The sequence below is a fragment of the Hyperolius riggenbachi genome, chromosome 4 (genome assembly GCF_040937935.1).
Source record: "Hyperolius riggenbachi isolate aHypRig1 chromosome 4, aHypRig1.pri, whole genome shotgun sequence".
Classification (NCBI taxonomy): Eukaryota; Metazoa; Chordata; class Amphibia; order Anura; family Hyperoliidae; genus Hyperolius; species Hyperolius riggenbachi.
Window position 1 is genome coordinate 319,487,397 of NC_090649.1, and position 14,844 is coordinate 319,502,240.

A 14,844-nucleotide genomic window follows, 5' to 3' on the forward strand; every position below is an offset into this window, starting at 1 on the left:
TCTCCACCACCCTGGTGAAATTATTCAACCTGCATGATGAATAAGTCTTAGGCCCTCCATGGGCAGCCTTAGGAAGTACTCTTGTTCCGGACACAGTACTAATGTGTCTTCGGAAGCACTCAGGGACGCAAGTGCTTCCAAACCTTCTGAGGAGTCCCAAAGGCACCAATTGTGAACAGAGGACAGTGTGGGAACAAGGAAGTGGAGAGAGGATTGGTTACTACTCTGGGATATAGATCCTTCCCTCTTGGGTGATTGATTACCTAAGTCTTTTTTTAGGGTCGGTTTAGGGTTGCAAAAAGAATGCATCCGTACACATTTTATACACTATACTGCATTGCAATGTGGTTGATGTGAACAGATCAGAACGGTGTTTTTGGTAGCAGAGACAATACAATGGAGAGGAGGCAGTATAGAGCAGTGAACTTCTGACCCACCTTTTGTGTGAACATTTCCTAAAGTTCTAAACACTTAGAATTTATGTAGCTTATAAATTAACATTTTATATCCATAGGACCAATTTTTTATGATTTTGTTCATAATAAGAATACTGTTGATGTTCAGGAGAATAATACATTTTAAAGGGAACCTGAAGTAAGAGGAATACAGAGGCTGCCATACCATGCCAGCAGCACTGCCTCTGGCCCAGAATAAACTCGCAGATGAGATGCTTTGAGTCTGGTCTAACGCCACTGGCTGCATGCTTGTTGCAAGTGTGTGACTCAAACACAGCTAAAGCCAAAAACTCAGGACAGCCAGGCAACTGGCATTGTTCATAAGGCAACACAGATGTCCGTCTCTGTATTCTTACTTCCGATGCCCTTTAACAATTTTCATGTGGAAGGAAAAACTATTTGACCATTTTCATTAGACTGTTGAGGAACTTGCAGCTTCAAGAAGTCCAGTTGTTAAATGAAACCTGCTGAATAGATTTCCTTTTTACATTTGCGGCACTCTGGGGCATCTTGCTTAGTAAATAAGATACAAATGAAAACATGCTTTTACATTCCACTTTAGGATTTAATACCTTTTAACCAAATGAAGGCTCTTCCTGCATAACTGTGTAGTCCATGCAACATTGCTTCATGATCGTGTTTTGCTTCCTGCTATGAAACTATGGATGATTTATAGTCTATTCTGTCTTTATTCCTGGTCTGTATTAGGAGAGGATGTTGGTTATGTGGCCAGTGAGATCACAATGAGTGACGAAGAGAGAATTCAGCTCATGATGATGGTGAAGGAAAAGATGATCACCATTGAGGAGGCACTTGCAAGGGTAGGATTTCATTCCCTTAACCAGATGCTTACATTGGTTTTAACTGGAAAAGCTAAATTTGTTTTCCATAAGTCCTGTGGGTTTTGCTGACTTTGTAAATATATGATCTGAGTTTATACCATGAAATGGAATCAGGCGATAGTGATTTAATGATGTTAGCAATATATGCATCTTGTTGGCCTGTCAGCATTCCTGTTAGCTTCTAGTAAAATACATTTAACTATGTATGCATTTCATGTTTGTTCATGTATAGATTACACCTGCTTTTAACAAAACACATGTATACTTGTTTAACACTAAGAGTCACAAAACCAGAAATACTGTAACCTATGTAGAACTACTGCATGCTTCCTTAAATGTTTTTTGTAAATTCTTCAGTACATTACAACAAAGGAAGACAAATGTCACGCTTTGCTGTACACCTGTTAGCAAACTTGTCACCTTTTAGCAGTCAATTCTCGAAGTAAATGTTCTGCACACACATCTGATCTAACCATTTAAAGGCTCCTACGCATATTTGACTAAAGTCAGCCCAGTTGGCAAAAGACGATAATTAAGCATGTGCACGGCAACCCCGACCCCTCTGAAGGCCAGCTTCATTGTTCACGTTGCTGCCCCGCCGGCAGCATGGCTTTGTGGTCACGCTACATACCTCACACATGTCTGTACTGGCCAGCCCAGCTATGTCACCCAAAGGTATCTGGTCCCGATCCCAGTCAGGCAACATAATTAAAAGGTGTATATGGACCAGTTTTATTCTTGACATACATGAGTGGTCAATATTGAAAGCGTCAGCTATCTGCCTTGTGATCCATGCATTATGATTCTTCATGTAGTCTAGATATTGATTAACCAGTTCACCCCCAAGGGTTTTTACTCTAACGGACCAGAGCAATTTTCACTCGTCAGTGCTCCTCCCTTTTATTACCTAATAACTTTATTGCTACTTATCACAAGAAAATTATCTATACCTCGATTTTTTTCGCCACCAATTAGGCTTTCTGTGGGTAGTACATTTTGCTAAGAATTTTTTTATTCTAAATGCGTTTTAATGAGAAAAATCCACAAAAAAGAAAAAAAAATCATCATTTCTCAGTTTTTAGCCATTATAGTTTTAAAATTAAACATTCTCCTGTGGATAAAACAAACACATTTGATTTGCCCAGTTGTCCCGAATATTAAACCATTTAAATTATGTCCCTATCACAATGTATGGCGACAATATATTATTTTGGAATATAGGTGTTATTTTTCTGTTTTGTTTTTTATATTGTTCTGGCCATAATTACCAGCCCCAATGTAATAAATTAAAATAAATTTTCCCCCATAAAATATAGATTAAAAAAAGCCGAGTCCATAAGGCAACTATTTATTTATTTTAAGCTGATTTGTTTTTGTTTTTTTTTACAAGTGTTTTTTTTTTTTTTGGGGGGGGGGGGGGGGAGGGTTGGAAGTGTATTTTTATTAATGATGTGTATGTACTTGTGTATGTATGTATTTTGTATGTGTAATATACTTTTTGGCCACAAGATGGCGCTAGTGAACACTTCGTTATAGGAAGTGATCACTTTTTTTTTTTTTTTTTTTACACTTTATTAAAATGTAACAATTTCCTGTTTTTGTGAATGGACGTAGCCGCTGTTCGCGGTCACGTCCATTCACTCCAGGCACTGCGATTGGGTAGAGGACAGTTCGGTCCTCTTCCCCAATCACTCAGCACGGGATCCCGGCGGAAACGGCGGTGGAAGCGGCGCGCACAGGGCGGTAGCAGCGGCGGGAACGCGCGACCTATTAAAACGTCATGTTGCTGTTAATAGGGTAAAGCATGACGTTTTAATACGTTAGTGTGTCACTAAATGGTTAATAACCACCAACTGATTTACAGCAGGTATTCCTGCAGCACCATGCAAGGAGTGATTGTTTACAAACCAGGTCTAAGTCGTCATGGTGATTTCCCTGCACCATGCAGCAACCGATGTATTTTGCGCAGGGTGAGTGGCGTAACTAGACTTAAAAGGGCCCCCCTGCAAAAATGATAGTATGGGCCCCCCTTGGTCCCCAAACTCCATGAGGGTCACGGGATTGAGAGCTGGCAAATGGAAGCAGAGAGTGTCTAGAAGCAGGAAAAAAATTAGACTCTTGCTACTCTGCATGGCGGGAGGAGGTGGTAGGAACGGTTTTTGTGAGCAAATGGGGAGGGTTTTTTTGCTAATTGGCTGCACTTGCATTTGGGGAGAGGGAGGAGGAGGGGCCCCCGAAGCCTCTGGGCACCCCTGTGGGAGACGGGTGGACAGCCGAGCAGACCTACATAATTTCCATTATTCTTATTCCTCATTCTTATGCTGCACGTGGAATGCTTGGATGAACCAGATGTATAGTAAACCTAAGAAATTACATGCTTTGCTCTCCAATTGCCTTAGGGCCTATTTCCACTACACACAGATTGGATGCAGAATGGATGCAGAAAAACTGACTCCAATCAATGTCTATGGGAAAACCTGCATCAGAAAAATTGCGTTTAGTGGAAACAGTCCCATAGACATTCATTGGAGTCCGTTTTTCTGCATCCAATCTGCATGTAGTGGAAACAGCCCCTTAGTCATTTCTTGCAGGCTGTATTTGTGCAACCAGTAGATTTTGGTGCACAAATATATTAGACCTCTTTGTAGTTCACTCACCCAATGTTTCTTTAAAAAATACAGCAGAGGTGTGACAGAGGAAAAGACGACAGTCAGTCAATTCCGAGCTTGAATTTTGATCAGTCAGATTTTATCTACTATGTAAGGTCCACCTAAAACTGTTTAATTTGAGTAAATGGTTGGTAGTCTTGTGTTGTGCCTAAAGTCCTGTAATTTGAGCCATTTACTCAAATTACACGACTTTAGGTGGACATTAAAGTGAACCAGAGACAAAGCTCCCTCATGTATTTTACCATAGAAATCAGTGGGAACATTAGAGAAAACATTTACCATGCTCTCTGTTCCATCCTCACTGCTAAAAGTGTCTGTTATCTAGCTGAGATAAGAATCCCGGACTGAGCATTGAGTCTGGCTTTGCTATAATGACTCAGCTATAATGATTCCTGAGCAAAGCCAGCAGGGGGCAGGCTTGGACTTGAAGACAGCAAAGAACACAGTCTCAGCTATAATTATTCTGTAGCAAAGCCAGACCGACTGCTTAGTCGGGATTCTTATCTTAGAGGTGATAACAGGCAAATTAAACAGAGAACAATGTAACAAAGAGCAGATTAGGTGTTTACTGTCATGTTCCCACTGATTTATAAGGTAAAATACATGAGGGTGCTTCATCTCTGGTTCTCTTTAAAGAGGAACTCCAGTGAAAATAATGTAATAAAAAAAGTGCTTAATTTTTTACCATAATTATGTATAAATGATTTGGTCAGTGTTTGCTCATTGTAAAATCTTTCCTCTCCCAGATTCACATTCTGACATGTGTTACATGGTGACATAGTTACTGTGGGCAGGTTATGTAGCTGTTTCTAGCTGTTCTGGCTGTTACAGACAGCTGTAAACAGCCATTTCCTGTCTGTGAACATTGTTACATTGTGGCAGTTTGCCCAGAGTACCGCGGTACTCAGAGCTCCTTGTGGGAGGGGTTTCAGCACAAAATCAGTCACACAGCGTCCCCTGATGGTCTGTTTGTGAAAATCATTATATTTCTCATGTAAAAGGGGGTATCAGCTACTGATTGGGATAAAGTTCAATTCTAGGTTGGAGTTTCTCTTTAACTATTGCTTACGTTTTGCTGATTGAAAAAACCTCTAAAATAACTGAACACTATCATCTTGTGTGGCAGCACCTTACATCCCAGTGCACAGCTAGGTTGGTCTGTGGTGTCATGCTGACCCCATTCAGTTTCGGGGAAAGAAGTTCTGTGTCATGTGTAAATGCTGATTGTTAAGCTTCATACACCTGCTCAACCACCGTTAGAAAAAAAAATGGTAATGCAATAAATGAATGTCTGAAAGCATTTCAATTCAAGGATGGCAAAACGATGGTCTACCGAATCCAATCGGCTTATTAGCAGGAGTTCAAAACAGGAACCGGAATTATGTAAATAGCTACACTTGAAATAGGAATAATCATTTATTATCGTCCGATACAAACAACTTTTAAATGCTGAGAAGTCGGATGCCCTAATTGAATCGTACGTGAGAGCTGGTTTTGGCACCTGAAGATATTGACAGGCTCTGGAATATCATTTACCAGAAGTTTGTACACTGAAAATAGACAAAATTCCATTACAAGTGGATAATGCAAGGTGAATATTCAGGTAGCCGTACATGATTCAACCAAAATGTACATTTTTTCACCTGTGTGGTGACCTTCTACCTGTATGTTTGAACTCTTCTTGTACTGGGTTGCCGACAGTGCAATTAGTTGCTAGACATCAAACGCTAGTCCTCATACTGTGCCCAAATCTCCTGTGCATGGGATCAAAGTTTTATTTAAGCCCCATTCTCGTTTATAATGAGCGGGGTGCAAGTTACTTTCCCATAGTGCTGACTCTACAAACCAGCAGGACAGGACATGCTAACCCTCTAATGAAAAAAATGATACAGACCTTGGTATTGTTGTTAAACTGTCCCAGTATTCCTTTAATATGTCTATGTGACAACTGGAACTGTTCTCAATGTGATACCCTTTTAGCTATTTAGCTGGCTTTTAATGATTATTTAGTGTGACAAGCAAAGCTGTTTTATTGTAGTTTGTTTGTACAAATATATATCAAAATTTTTCTATAAAGTGTATTGTTCCTCTATATTGACATGTGACAAGCAAAAAAATTCCTGGGGAGCAAAAAGATTAAGAATAGTGCTCTTTGATGTGTTAATATGATAAATCATTTAAGTTAAAGAGACACTGAAGCGAAAAAAAATGATTATATTATGATTTGTATGTGTAGCACAGCTAAGAAATAAAACATTAAGATCAGATACATCAGTGTAATTGTTTCCAGTACAGGAAGAGTTGAGAAACTCCAGCTGTTATCTCTATGCAAACAAGCCATTAAGCTCTCCGACTGTGGAGAGGGCTGTTATCTGACTTTTATTATCTCAACTGTTCCTGGACTATTTACTTTTTCCTCTGCTAGAGGAGAGGTCATTACTTCACAGACTGCTCTGAAAGACTCATTTTGAATGCTGAGTGTTGTGTAATCTGCACATATTATAGAATGATGCAATGTTAGAAAAAACACTATATACCTGAAAATAAAAGTATGAGAATATTTTCTTTGCTGCTAATCTTCTAGTAATTATTCATAGTACACAACCAATTCGCTATATCATATTTTTTTTTTTCGCTTCAGTGTCTCTTTAAATATAAAAACTATTTTCAAAATGTAATGTTCTGCAAAAATTCCCTGGAAGGAAATGGTATGAGTGAGATTTGTGTGTACACAGACCAGCACACTCCTCCTTGTGACACGAATGGCTAATCACAGTAAATGTGTAGACAGTAAATATATAGACACAGGCACTGGAAATCTTAATTCCTGTTGTGTGAAGCCTCATTAAGGTCTGCACCAGCTGCATTATTAGTTACACTTGATGCCATATGCTGAAATGTTTAAGTGTGCAACCTGTATGCTCTAAAGGTGCAAAAAATGCAGTCTTTGCAAATCAAAAAAGGTAAACATGCCACATCAGTTCCTACTTCCTCAGAAATCTCCAGCTGTACTCAGCCATGTATCCTCGTGCTTGGCGGGTAAGTGAGATGGGACTCTTAATTAAAAGATTGCAGAGAGTGCATTGTTCCCGACCTAAAGTATGCATTTTGCCTCAGGATATACGGGGGGCAAAGGTCCAATCAGGACAGTTGGGAATATCTTTTGTCATTGAGATACAAATCAATTCCCAAGAAGAAAGAGTACCAACTGTATTCTTCTGGGGAGGGCCCCATGGTTTAGAATGGGCCGTTGGTTTAATGGATCAGGGGACATTTTGGAGTAGAGGGGTAGAATTCTGGAATACATCAGGTAGCACCCCAGGGACTCTTCTCTATAATGGAAGGGTAATGGGACTAAAAATAGGGAGTCTAAAAACTGCACCCTTAGTCAGGGAGGATGAAGAACCATGGACCTACGGATTTTGCATCCCACAGTCCCTAGAGTTAAACGCCCCAATAGATCTTGCATAATGCGAGAGGATACAGTGATGGTAAAAGTGTGAGATCCCACCACTCCTAGAGCTCAGGTAGTCACCCCGCCAGTGAAGACACAGAAACCCAAATTACCATCATGTGGGACACATAGTTGTATAAAGCGGCCCTTTTCAGCTAAATCAACTACTCCAGGGCTACTTCAGTTATTATGGAGGCCCAACTTTAATTGATTACTTGGAAGATTAAAGGGGAACTGAAGAGAGAGGTATATGGAGGCTGTCATGCTTATTTCCTTTTAATCAATACCAGTTGCCTGGCAGCCCTGCTGGTCTATTTCTCTGCAGTAGTATCTGATGAAAACCAGAAACAAGCATGCAGCTAGTCTTGTCAGATCAGACTTATAAGTCTGAACCACTGAAACACCTGATCTGCTGCATGCTTGTTCAGGGGCTATGGCTAATAGTATTAGAGGCAGAGGATCAGCAGGGCTGCCAGGCAACTGGTATTGTCTAAAAGGAAATAAACATGACAGCCTCCATATACCTCTCTCTTCAGTTCCCCTTTAACTTAGAATAGTGGGTAATATCTAATATCTACCCAATTGCAGCACTGCCACCCTGGTACAGGCTTTTATGTTATGGGCACATTCCACAAAGAATAGTGTAGCCAGAAGAAGGTCCCAGGATTTAGCAGATACAATCTTGGGAGGGATGGGGACTGGAATGGGGGTAGCAAACAGTGTAGACATAGAAGATATGACATAGGTCATTCAACAATTAGGCACATTGGGACAACAGAATATGGGTACCCAACATCTGAACATGGTTTTGGAACAGGTAACACCTATAAAGTTCAGGGGTATACTCAGTCACATTCAAACAGTTCTTCAGAAGATAAGTGCACATGATAAGGGTACTGCATGGGAAATAACATGCCTGTCCATGCAGACCGAGTTAACAGCAGATTTTAAGATAATGGCTCAAGCCTTATCAGAAGGTAAAACTCATTTACAACTGAGATTAGACAAGGATAGGTTTATTGATTTTCCTGAGGAGGGATATTTTGCATGGAGGCACTGAGATGCCTGGGTAAACAGGTGGAAAGGGTGCAACAGTTCTTTATGCACCGCTACTTCCTTGGTTCCTACCGATGGAAGTGCCCAGGTGAATTTTCCAGTGGTCTCCCTGGGAACACCTGTGTCATCCATACATGTCTTACACCATGACCTGAGAGGTCATCATTTTTTGGTGTTAATAGGAGAGGTAAAAACAGGTAGACATGTCTTCATGCTTGCAATTCTCAGATAAGTACATGTGTTTGCCAGAACAAGTCAGATTTAGTGATGAAGTATGATGGCTCAATAGCACAGAATGCACAGCTGACATTCAAAAGATCCGCCCTGCCAAAACAATATCTCCGGTGGCTGAAGGAAACGTTAAATTTATTTTTTTCTTTTCATTCTTTTTTTTTTTTTTTTTTTTTTTTTTTTTTTTTAATAAGAAACCTAGGAAAACATGAATTGTACATTTTTATAATTGTTCAGACAAGGTTGATGATCTCACAAGGGGAACTAACTGTGAGCAGAGATCTCATATGGATTCAGTCATTGAGGTTTGACCATGTTATTTCTCAAATTAAGAAAACTCTAAAGTTCAAAGCTTCACAGGAGGTGCCAATCTTGAGGGACAACACTCCATGGGACAGATGGGTACAGGTTTGACACAAGACCACACTTTGTTAAAGAGGCTAAACAACCATAACACTAAACTAGAAGTGGTATTCCCCCATGATCAAGGAGATCTTCCAGACATTGAACACAAGTCATATATTGTATATTTATACAGATGCGTTTGCTGGTATGTGAGCACTGGGTTTACTATATCCAGTGGTTTACTATGTATTTTAAATTAATAATGTAATGTTCCATAAAACATGTATACATTTCCTTATAAGAGAAGGGGTTTTAGTACCATTTTTTTTTGTTCATTAATGTAGCAATACAAATATGAATATCTAAAAAACAAAGCAAAAAACATTGCTTAGTGTATTGTACAGTATTTTGGTATACACATTTTTTTATATTTGCTAATAATTCTTTAATATGTGCATTCTACACTCAAATGTATTTTATATACTGCTGATATACAAAGACAGTGTGCTGTTTTGTGTTTTGTTCACTGCTTTCACAGCTTTATAATTATTTGGCACTGGTAAAGAAAAGTACTCACCAGTGTATGTTGTAAATGAGTATTTGTGATTTTCTAACTACATCTGCATATGAGGGAGACCTCCAACACATTAACTGTGTAGAATTGCTATTGTAGGCTTCCCTTTGTTTTCGAGTTTATAAATAATCACTCTTGTTTATCTGGTTTCCAAGAATTTCCAGCTTCAACTTCTTCCCCCAACTGCAGCATAATTTCTTAATTATAATATTATATTTATTATTTTTCCAATTCCATCTGCAGCCAGCTAAGAGTTTTCAAACTGAAAGTAAGCTCAAATTGCTACTAACCACTTCTGCAGCAGTGCTCAGTGTACTGTGTTTGGAGTACTGTTGCCATGGCACTGTCTAGAAACTGTAAAAGGGCTGCAGGAGTAGTTAACTTCCTGGGCATTTTCAACAGCTGGACTAACCTATTGACTGACAGTGAACTTTGACACTCCTGTATACAGGTTTCTATAAAAAAAAATTATGCACATAAAACCAGGTAGTTGTGGTGAAATGGTTTGCCTTTAATACTTGTGATATATAGAGCCAGAGTTATCTCAATAAATGTGGAATTCACCTTTTAAACTACCCATTGTCGATATGTAATATTGGACATTTAACACAGATTACATTGCCAAAAAAATTAGATTTTCAAATGAAGAGGGGAAGCATAGACATGGACATAGATTAAATAAATCTTTGTAAAAAGCAGACATTTTGGACTGCTTTTCTTTTTATGTAAACAATAGCTAGGTCACATTTGTTTTTGTTTTTTTGTTGTTTTTGTGTTCCCAAAAATGTTAGTCAGAATGTAATTTGGCTAACTAGTTTCTTGGATAAAATACGTATATTCCGGCGTATAAGACGACCCCCCCAACTTTTCCAGTTAAAATATAGAGTTTGGGATATACTCGCCATATAAGACTACCCCTCTTCCTACGCACACCACATTAAAATAAAAATAAAAAAATCATGTACTGGTGCTTTGTATGAACAGATACTGGTGCTGTACTGTATGTCTTACCCAGTATATAACCGTATATAGTCAAATGACTTGTTGCATTGGTCAACTCTCCTTAAGTAGACTGGTCAGCTCTCCTTGTCTTATAAATAATTAAATAGAGAAGCAATGGTGCCTCATATATTGGTTAATATACCCTGCACAATCTAGGGTGGGGCCAACCTGAACATTTGAGAATACATGATTAATTAAAGCAACAAAAGGTCATAAGGCCACCATAATTATACCAATATGCAAAATCAGTTTATTACAATATAATTCAATACAAAGCACAATCCCCTAGATATAGCCCTCAAAAAACCACAAACCCTCCCCACATTAAAAACCAAGAAGCAGTGCGGAGCCTGAATCATGCATGAGTGGTCCAATGCCTGGATTGGACCACTCATGCATGATTCAGGCTCCGCACTGCTTCTTGGTTTTTAATGTGGGGAGGGTTTGTGGTTTTTTGAGGGCTATATCTAGGGGATTGTGCTTTGTATTGAATTATATTGTAATAAACTGATTTTGCATATTGGTATAATTATGGTGGCCTTATGACCTTTTGTTGCTTTAATTAATCATCAGCTCTCCTTGTCTACCTGTTTATCAGAGCGGTATGGAAGAATAGATTGCGCTCCCTCAGCAGGGAGATCTGAGAGGCGGGAACAGGATAGGGCGTATCACCGGGCATCAATGACACCCGGCGTATAAGACGACCCCCAACTTTTCAGAAGATTTTCAAGGGTAAAAAAGTAGTCTTATATGCAGGAATATACAGTAAATAATATATAAAAAATGTATCCTGCACAGTGCAGCGTAAACTTGGCTATGCTGATCACTTGATGGGACTGAATGTACTTGTCATCTTATTGTGCTTTGTAAAGCGCTGCGGAATATGTTGGCGCTAGATAAATAAAAAATAATAATAAGAGTTGGAGGAGCAGAGAGCAACGTGGACACTTGTATGGCTATGGGTACAGTTAGCTGTGAATCTATTAATCAACCACCAAATTCCGCGAGGATAATATGGTATCACAAACTTCATGTGCATGTGTGCTGCTTCTTTCAAAAGCAAGACAAGGGCTATTATGGGAGTCCCTGGGAATTGGTTACTAGATTTCACTCCACTTTAATCTAAACCTGACACGATTGCCAACATTTTCAAATGAATTATCACTATAACAAATGGGTCAGGTAGAGCAGTAAAGAAATCCTTATAGAAAAGTATTCACTGCTTTTCTTCGTGAAGGGTAATACACTGTATCTCCCCCAACCATAGATGATGCACTTCTGACAACTACCGTATTTTTTTGGACTATAAGACGTACTTTTTCTCCCCCAAAAGTGTGTGTGTGTGTGGGGGGGGGAGTCAGTGCGTCTTATAGTCCAAAGGTGTCCACAATAAGTGCTCCCTCTGTCCTCTTGCTGGCCTTGGTTTCTGGTGTCCTCAAGTTTCCCCTCTGGCCAGTGTCCCGTGTCCTCCTCCTGCGTCTCACGGCCCCCTTCTGTCCCATCTGCCCCTATGTCCGGTGTCCCACTGTGTTTAGACCCGGGACCTCCGTGCAGCCATTCAGCGGCTAGCTCGCTGGAGCCTCCAGACGCTGTGCATCCCCCTGTACATACCGGCCACCTCTGTCCCATCAGCCCTCCTAGTAATTTAGTTTTCAGGTACCGCATCGTCCCGGGAGTAGAGACCGGGACCTTCGTGAAGCCATTCAATGCCTCCCTCACTGGAGCCTCCAGACGCTGACAGCCAATCAGAGGGAGCTCTGCAAGTGAATCACTGCTGTGATTGGCCCAATGTCGGAGTCACGGTCCCGCCTTCGAGACCAGCGCCTCCAGTCAGAATGGTAGGCGGCCGTGATTGATTAGCAGCACTCCCTCTGATTGGCTGCACGGCGTCTGGATGCCCCAGCGAGTGAGCTGCTGCATGGATGTCTTTACACCTGGGACGCCGCGGTACTTGCAAAGTACATTACTAGGAGGACTGATGGGACAGAGGAGGATGGTAAAGTACAGGGCACTGCACAGCGTCTGGAGGCTCCAGCAAGCGAGGCACTTAATGACTGCACGGCCACGGAGGTCCCGGGTCTCTACAACATTGTCTTTGCAGCGGTAAGTAAGAGGACACAGGGGTCTGTTGACTTACAGGGGGACACCGGGCATGGCGGCAGATGGAGCTAGATTGATGATGGGGACAAACACACACAAGGCCTCAGTGGGCAGATGGGACAAAGGGGGCCAGTGAGGCACAGAGGGACACTGGGCACAGTGGCAGATAGAAATCACTGATCACAGAGACACACACTCACTCACTCATAGGGGCAGATGGGACACAGGGGAGCAGATGAGGATAGACTGATCTTAGGGGGATACATGAGGTCACAGGGGGACACATTAGGGAGCAGGACACAGGACACTGGCCAGAGAGGAGACAGGAGGGCACAGGGGGGAAGATGGGAAACAGGAGGGCAGATAGGTCACTGGAGACACCGAGGGGCAGATGCGACAGAGGGGCCGGTGAGACACAATAATTGGGGAGAACCTGGTTCGTCTTGCTCCTGGACTATGGACGCACCAGGTTTAGTATATATTTTTTTTCTCAGGTTATTGCCCTCTAAACCTAGGTGTGTCTTATAGTCCGGAGCGTCTTATAGTCCGAAAAATATGGTATCTATACTCCTGGGGCAATATGCAATTCTAGTTTTCTCCTAGGAGATAATTTTTCCATCATTGATTTTAAATAACTTTCCAGCACTTTTCAACTAAAAAAAGTGCTAAAAAGTACTATGAAAATTATTTTGAGCATTTTCCTGCTTTCTGGTGGCTTCAAAGGCGTTATATTGACAAGTTTAAAACTATCACCCAGGAGAAAACTCAGGAAAAAAAGTGAATTGCATATGGCCCCTGATCTCTTCTTCACTATAAGTCTGTTTTTTACTATGTGTCATGAACAGTAAGCTACGTTTCCTAGGAGATCATTATTCTGTGTGACAGTGTACTTTGTGTACATGTCATCAGGCTTCATTTCAACTCCCTTCAGTAGTCAACCATGTTGAAAAATCTCTGGCTGGTTCCTGTTGTTGTTCTGGCAGCCTCCTGATCATGATCTGCTCTCCCCTTCCTGCAGGACACAGCAAGCTGCCTGAAAGGAAGTCAGACAGCTTGACTATACAGGGACCATTTCTAAACTGTCACCTGAAACCAGAGGTCGTTTTGGACAGAGGATACTAATACTATCTGCATCTAGTAGTTAATGCATGCTTCTTTCAGCTTGGAGGTGTGTCCTCTGATCTGCACAAACTGTTATCATAGTAATTTCTTAGCTGAAGTGTTCGGTCTAGTGACAGCTGTGCTTTCTTTCTTATGCCACGTGTGCATTTCTTCCAAGGCTGCCTCCCGCTTCTTGATATCACTTAAAAGTCATTCTAACCCTGCATGGCTATGACATGAAAGTTACATTTTTCCAAACAGTGGTCTGCTTATTATTCCATTGCTCTTATGCTGTATGTACTATGTTATTGTCTTCACCTTTCCAGCTGAAGGAGTATGAGTCGCAGAATAAGACACCAGGTCCCCAGGATTCAGCTGATTGGGCAGATGGGTCATACCCAGCTTGTGATGAATCTTCCAACTGCAATGTGAGTCAAATCTTGTTGTTCATGACATGTGTATGAAGGATAAAATACAGGCATAGATATGGATGTAGTATATCCATTGCATTAACTGAAGAGCTAACAAATCAGATTAATAATTATCTTTGCGTAGTGCAGTCTTTGGCACCCTGCTGGATGATTTAATAGGTAACAGGATGAAAAGGATTTATAATGGCTACACATCTGTGTGGTTTTTAATTGTTTTTTAGAGCACCATCTGTGTAACTATTACAGAAGTAGACATTTTTAGACAAGCTGAAAACCAGACTTGTATAAAAATAACTTGTTCCATTAAAAACAAAAAACTCCGCTGCCCATTGGATTCTGGCACTGTAGGCTGGGTTGGAATTTTGCTCAGTTTTGGACACTATTTGGTGCAGCATAAAACTGTACCCTAACATTATCTTATTTCCTATTCCTAACCTTAAGCTTCACCCAAGATATGCAATAACACTAAACTTTGCCTCTCCCATATGCTTAACACTAACCTTTATCCCTTTTCCAGCACAAATTATTCCTAACCTTAATTTTCTCCCAAAATTAACATAGCTACAGCTTGTAACATGCTCAGG

The 14,844-nt window shown here is 40.7% G+C and overlaps 1 protein-coding gene across 10 annotated transcripts in view; it reads left to right on the forward strand.

The window, feature by feature from the left end:
• SASH1 (SAM and SH3 domain containing 1) overlaps positions 1-14,844 on the forward strand; it is a 1,147,574-nt gene that overhangs the window by 1,005,781 nt on the left and 126,949 nt on the right. For 9 of the 10 annotated variants that reach the window (XM_068231708.1, XM_068231715.1, XM_068231717.1 and 6 more), the window contains 2 exons: positions 1,164-1,276; positions 14,156-14,257. In XM_068231708.1, coding sequence (XP_068087809.1) covers positions 1,164-1,276; positions 14,156-14,257 — 215 coding nt within the window. The remainder of the gene's footprint in view (positions 1-1,163; positions 1,277-14,155; positions 14,258-14,844) is intronic. The other variant, XM_068231718.1, reaches the window with a different exon arrangement.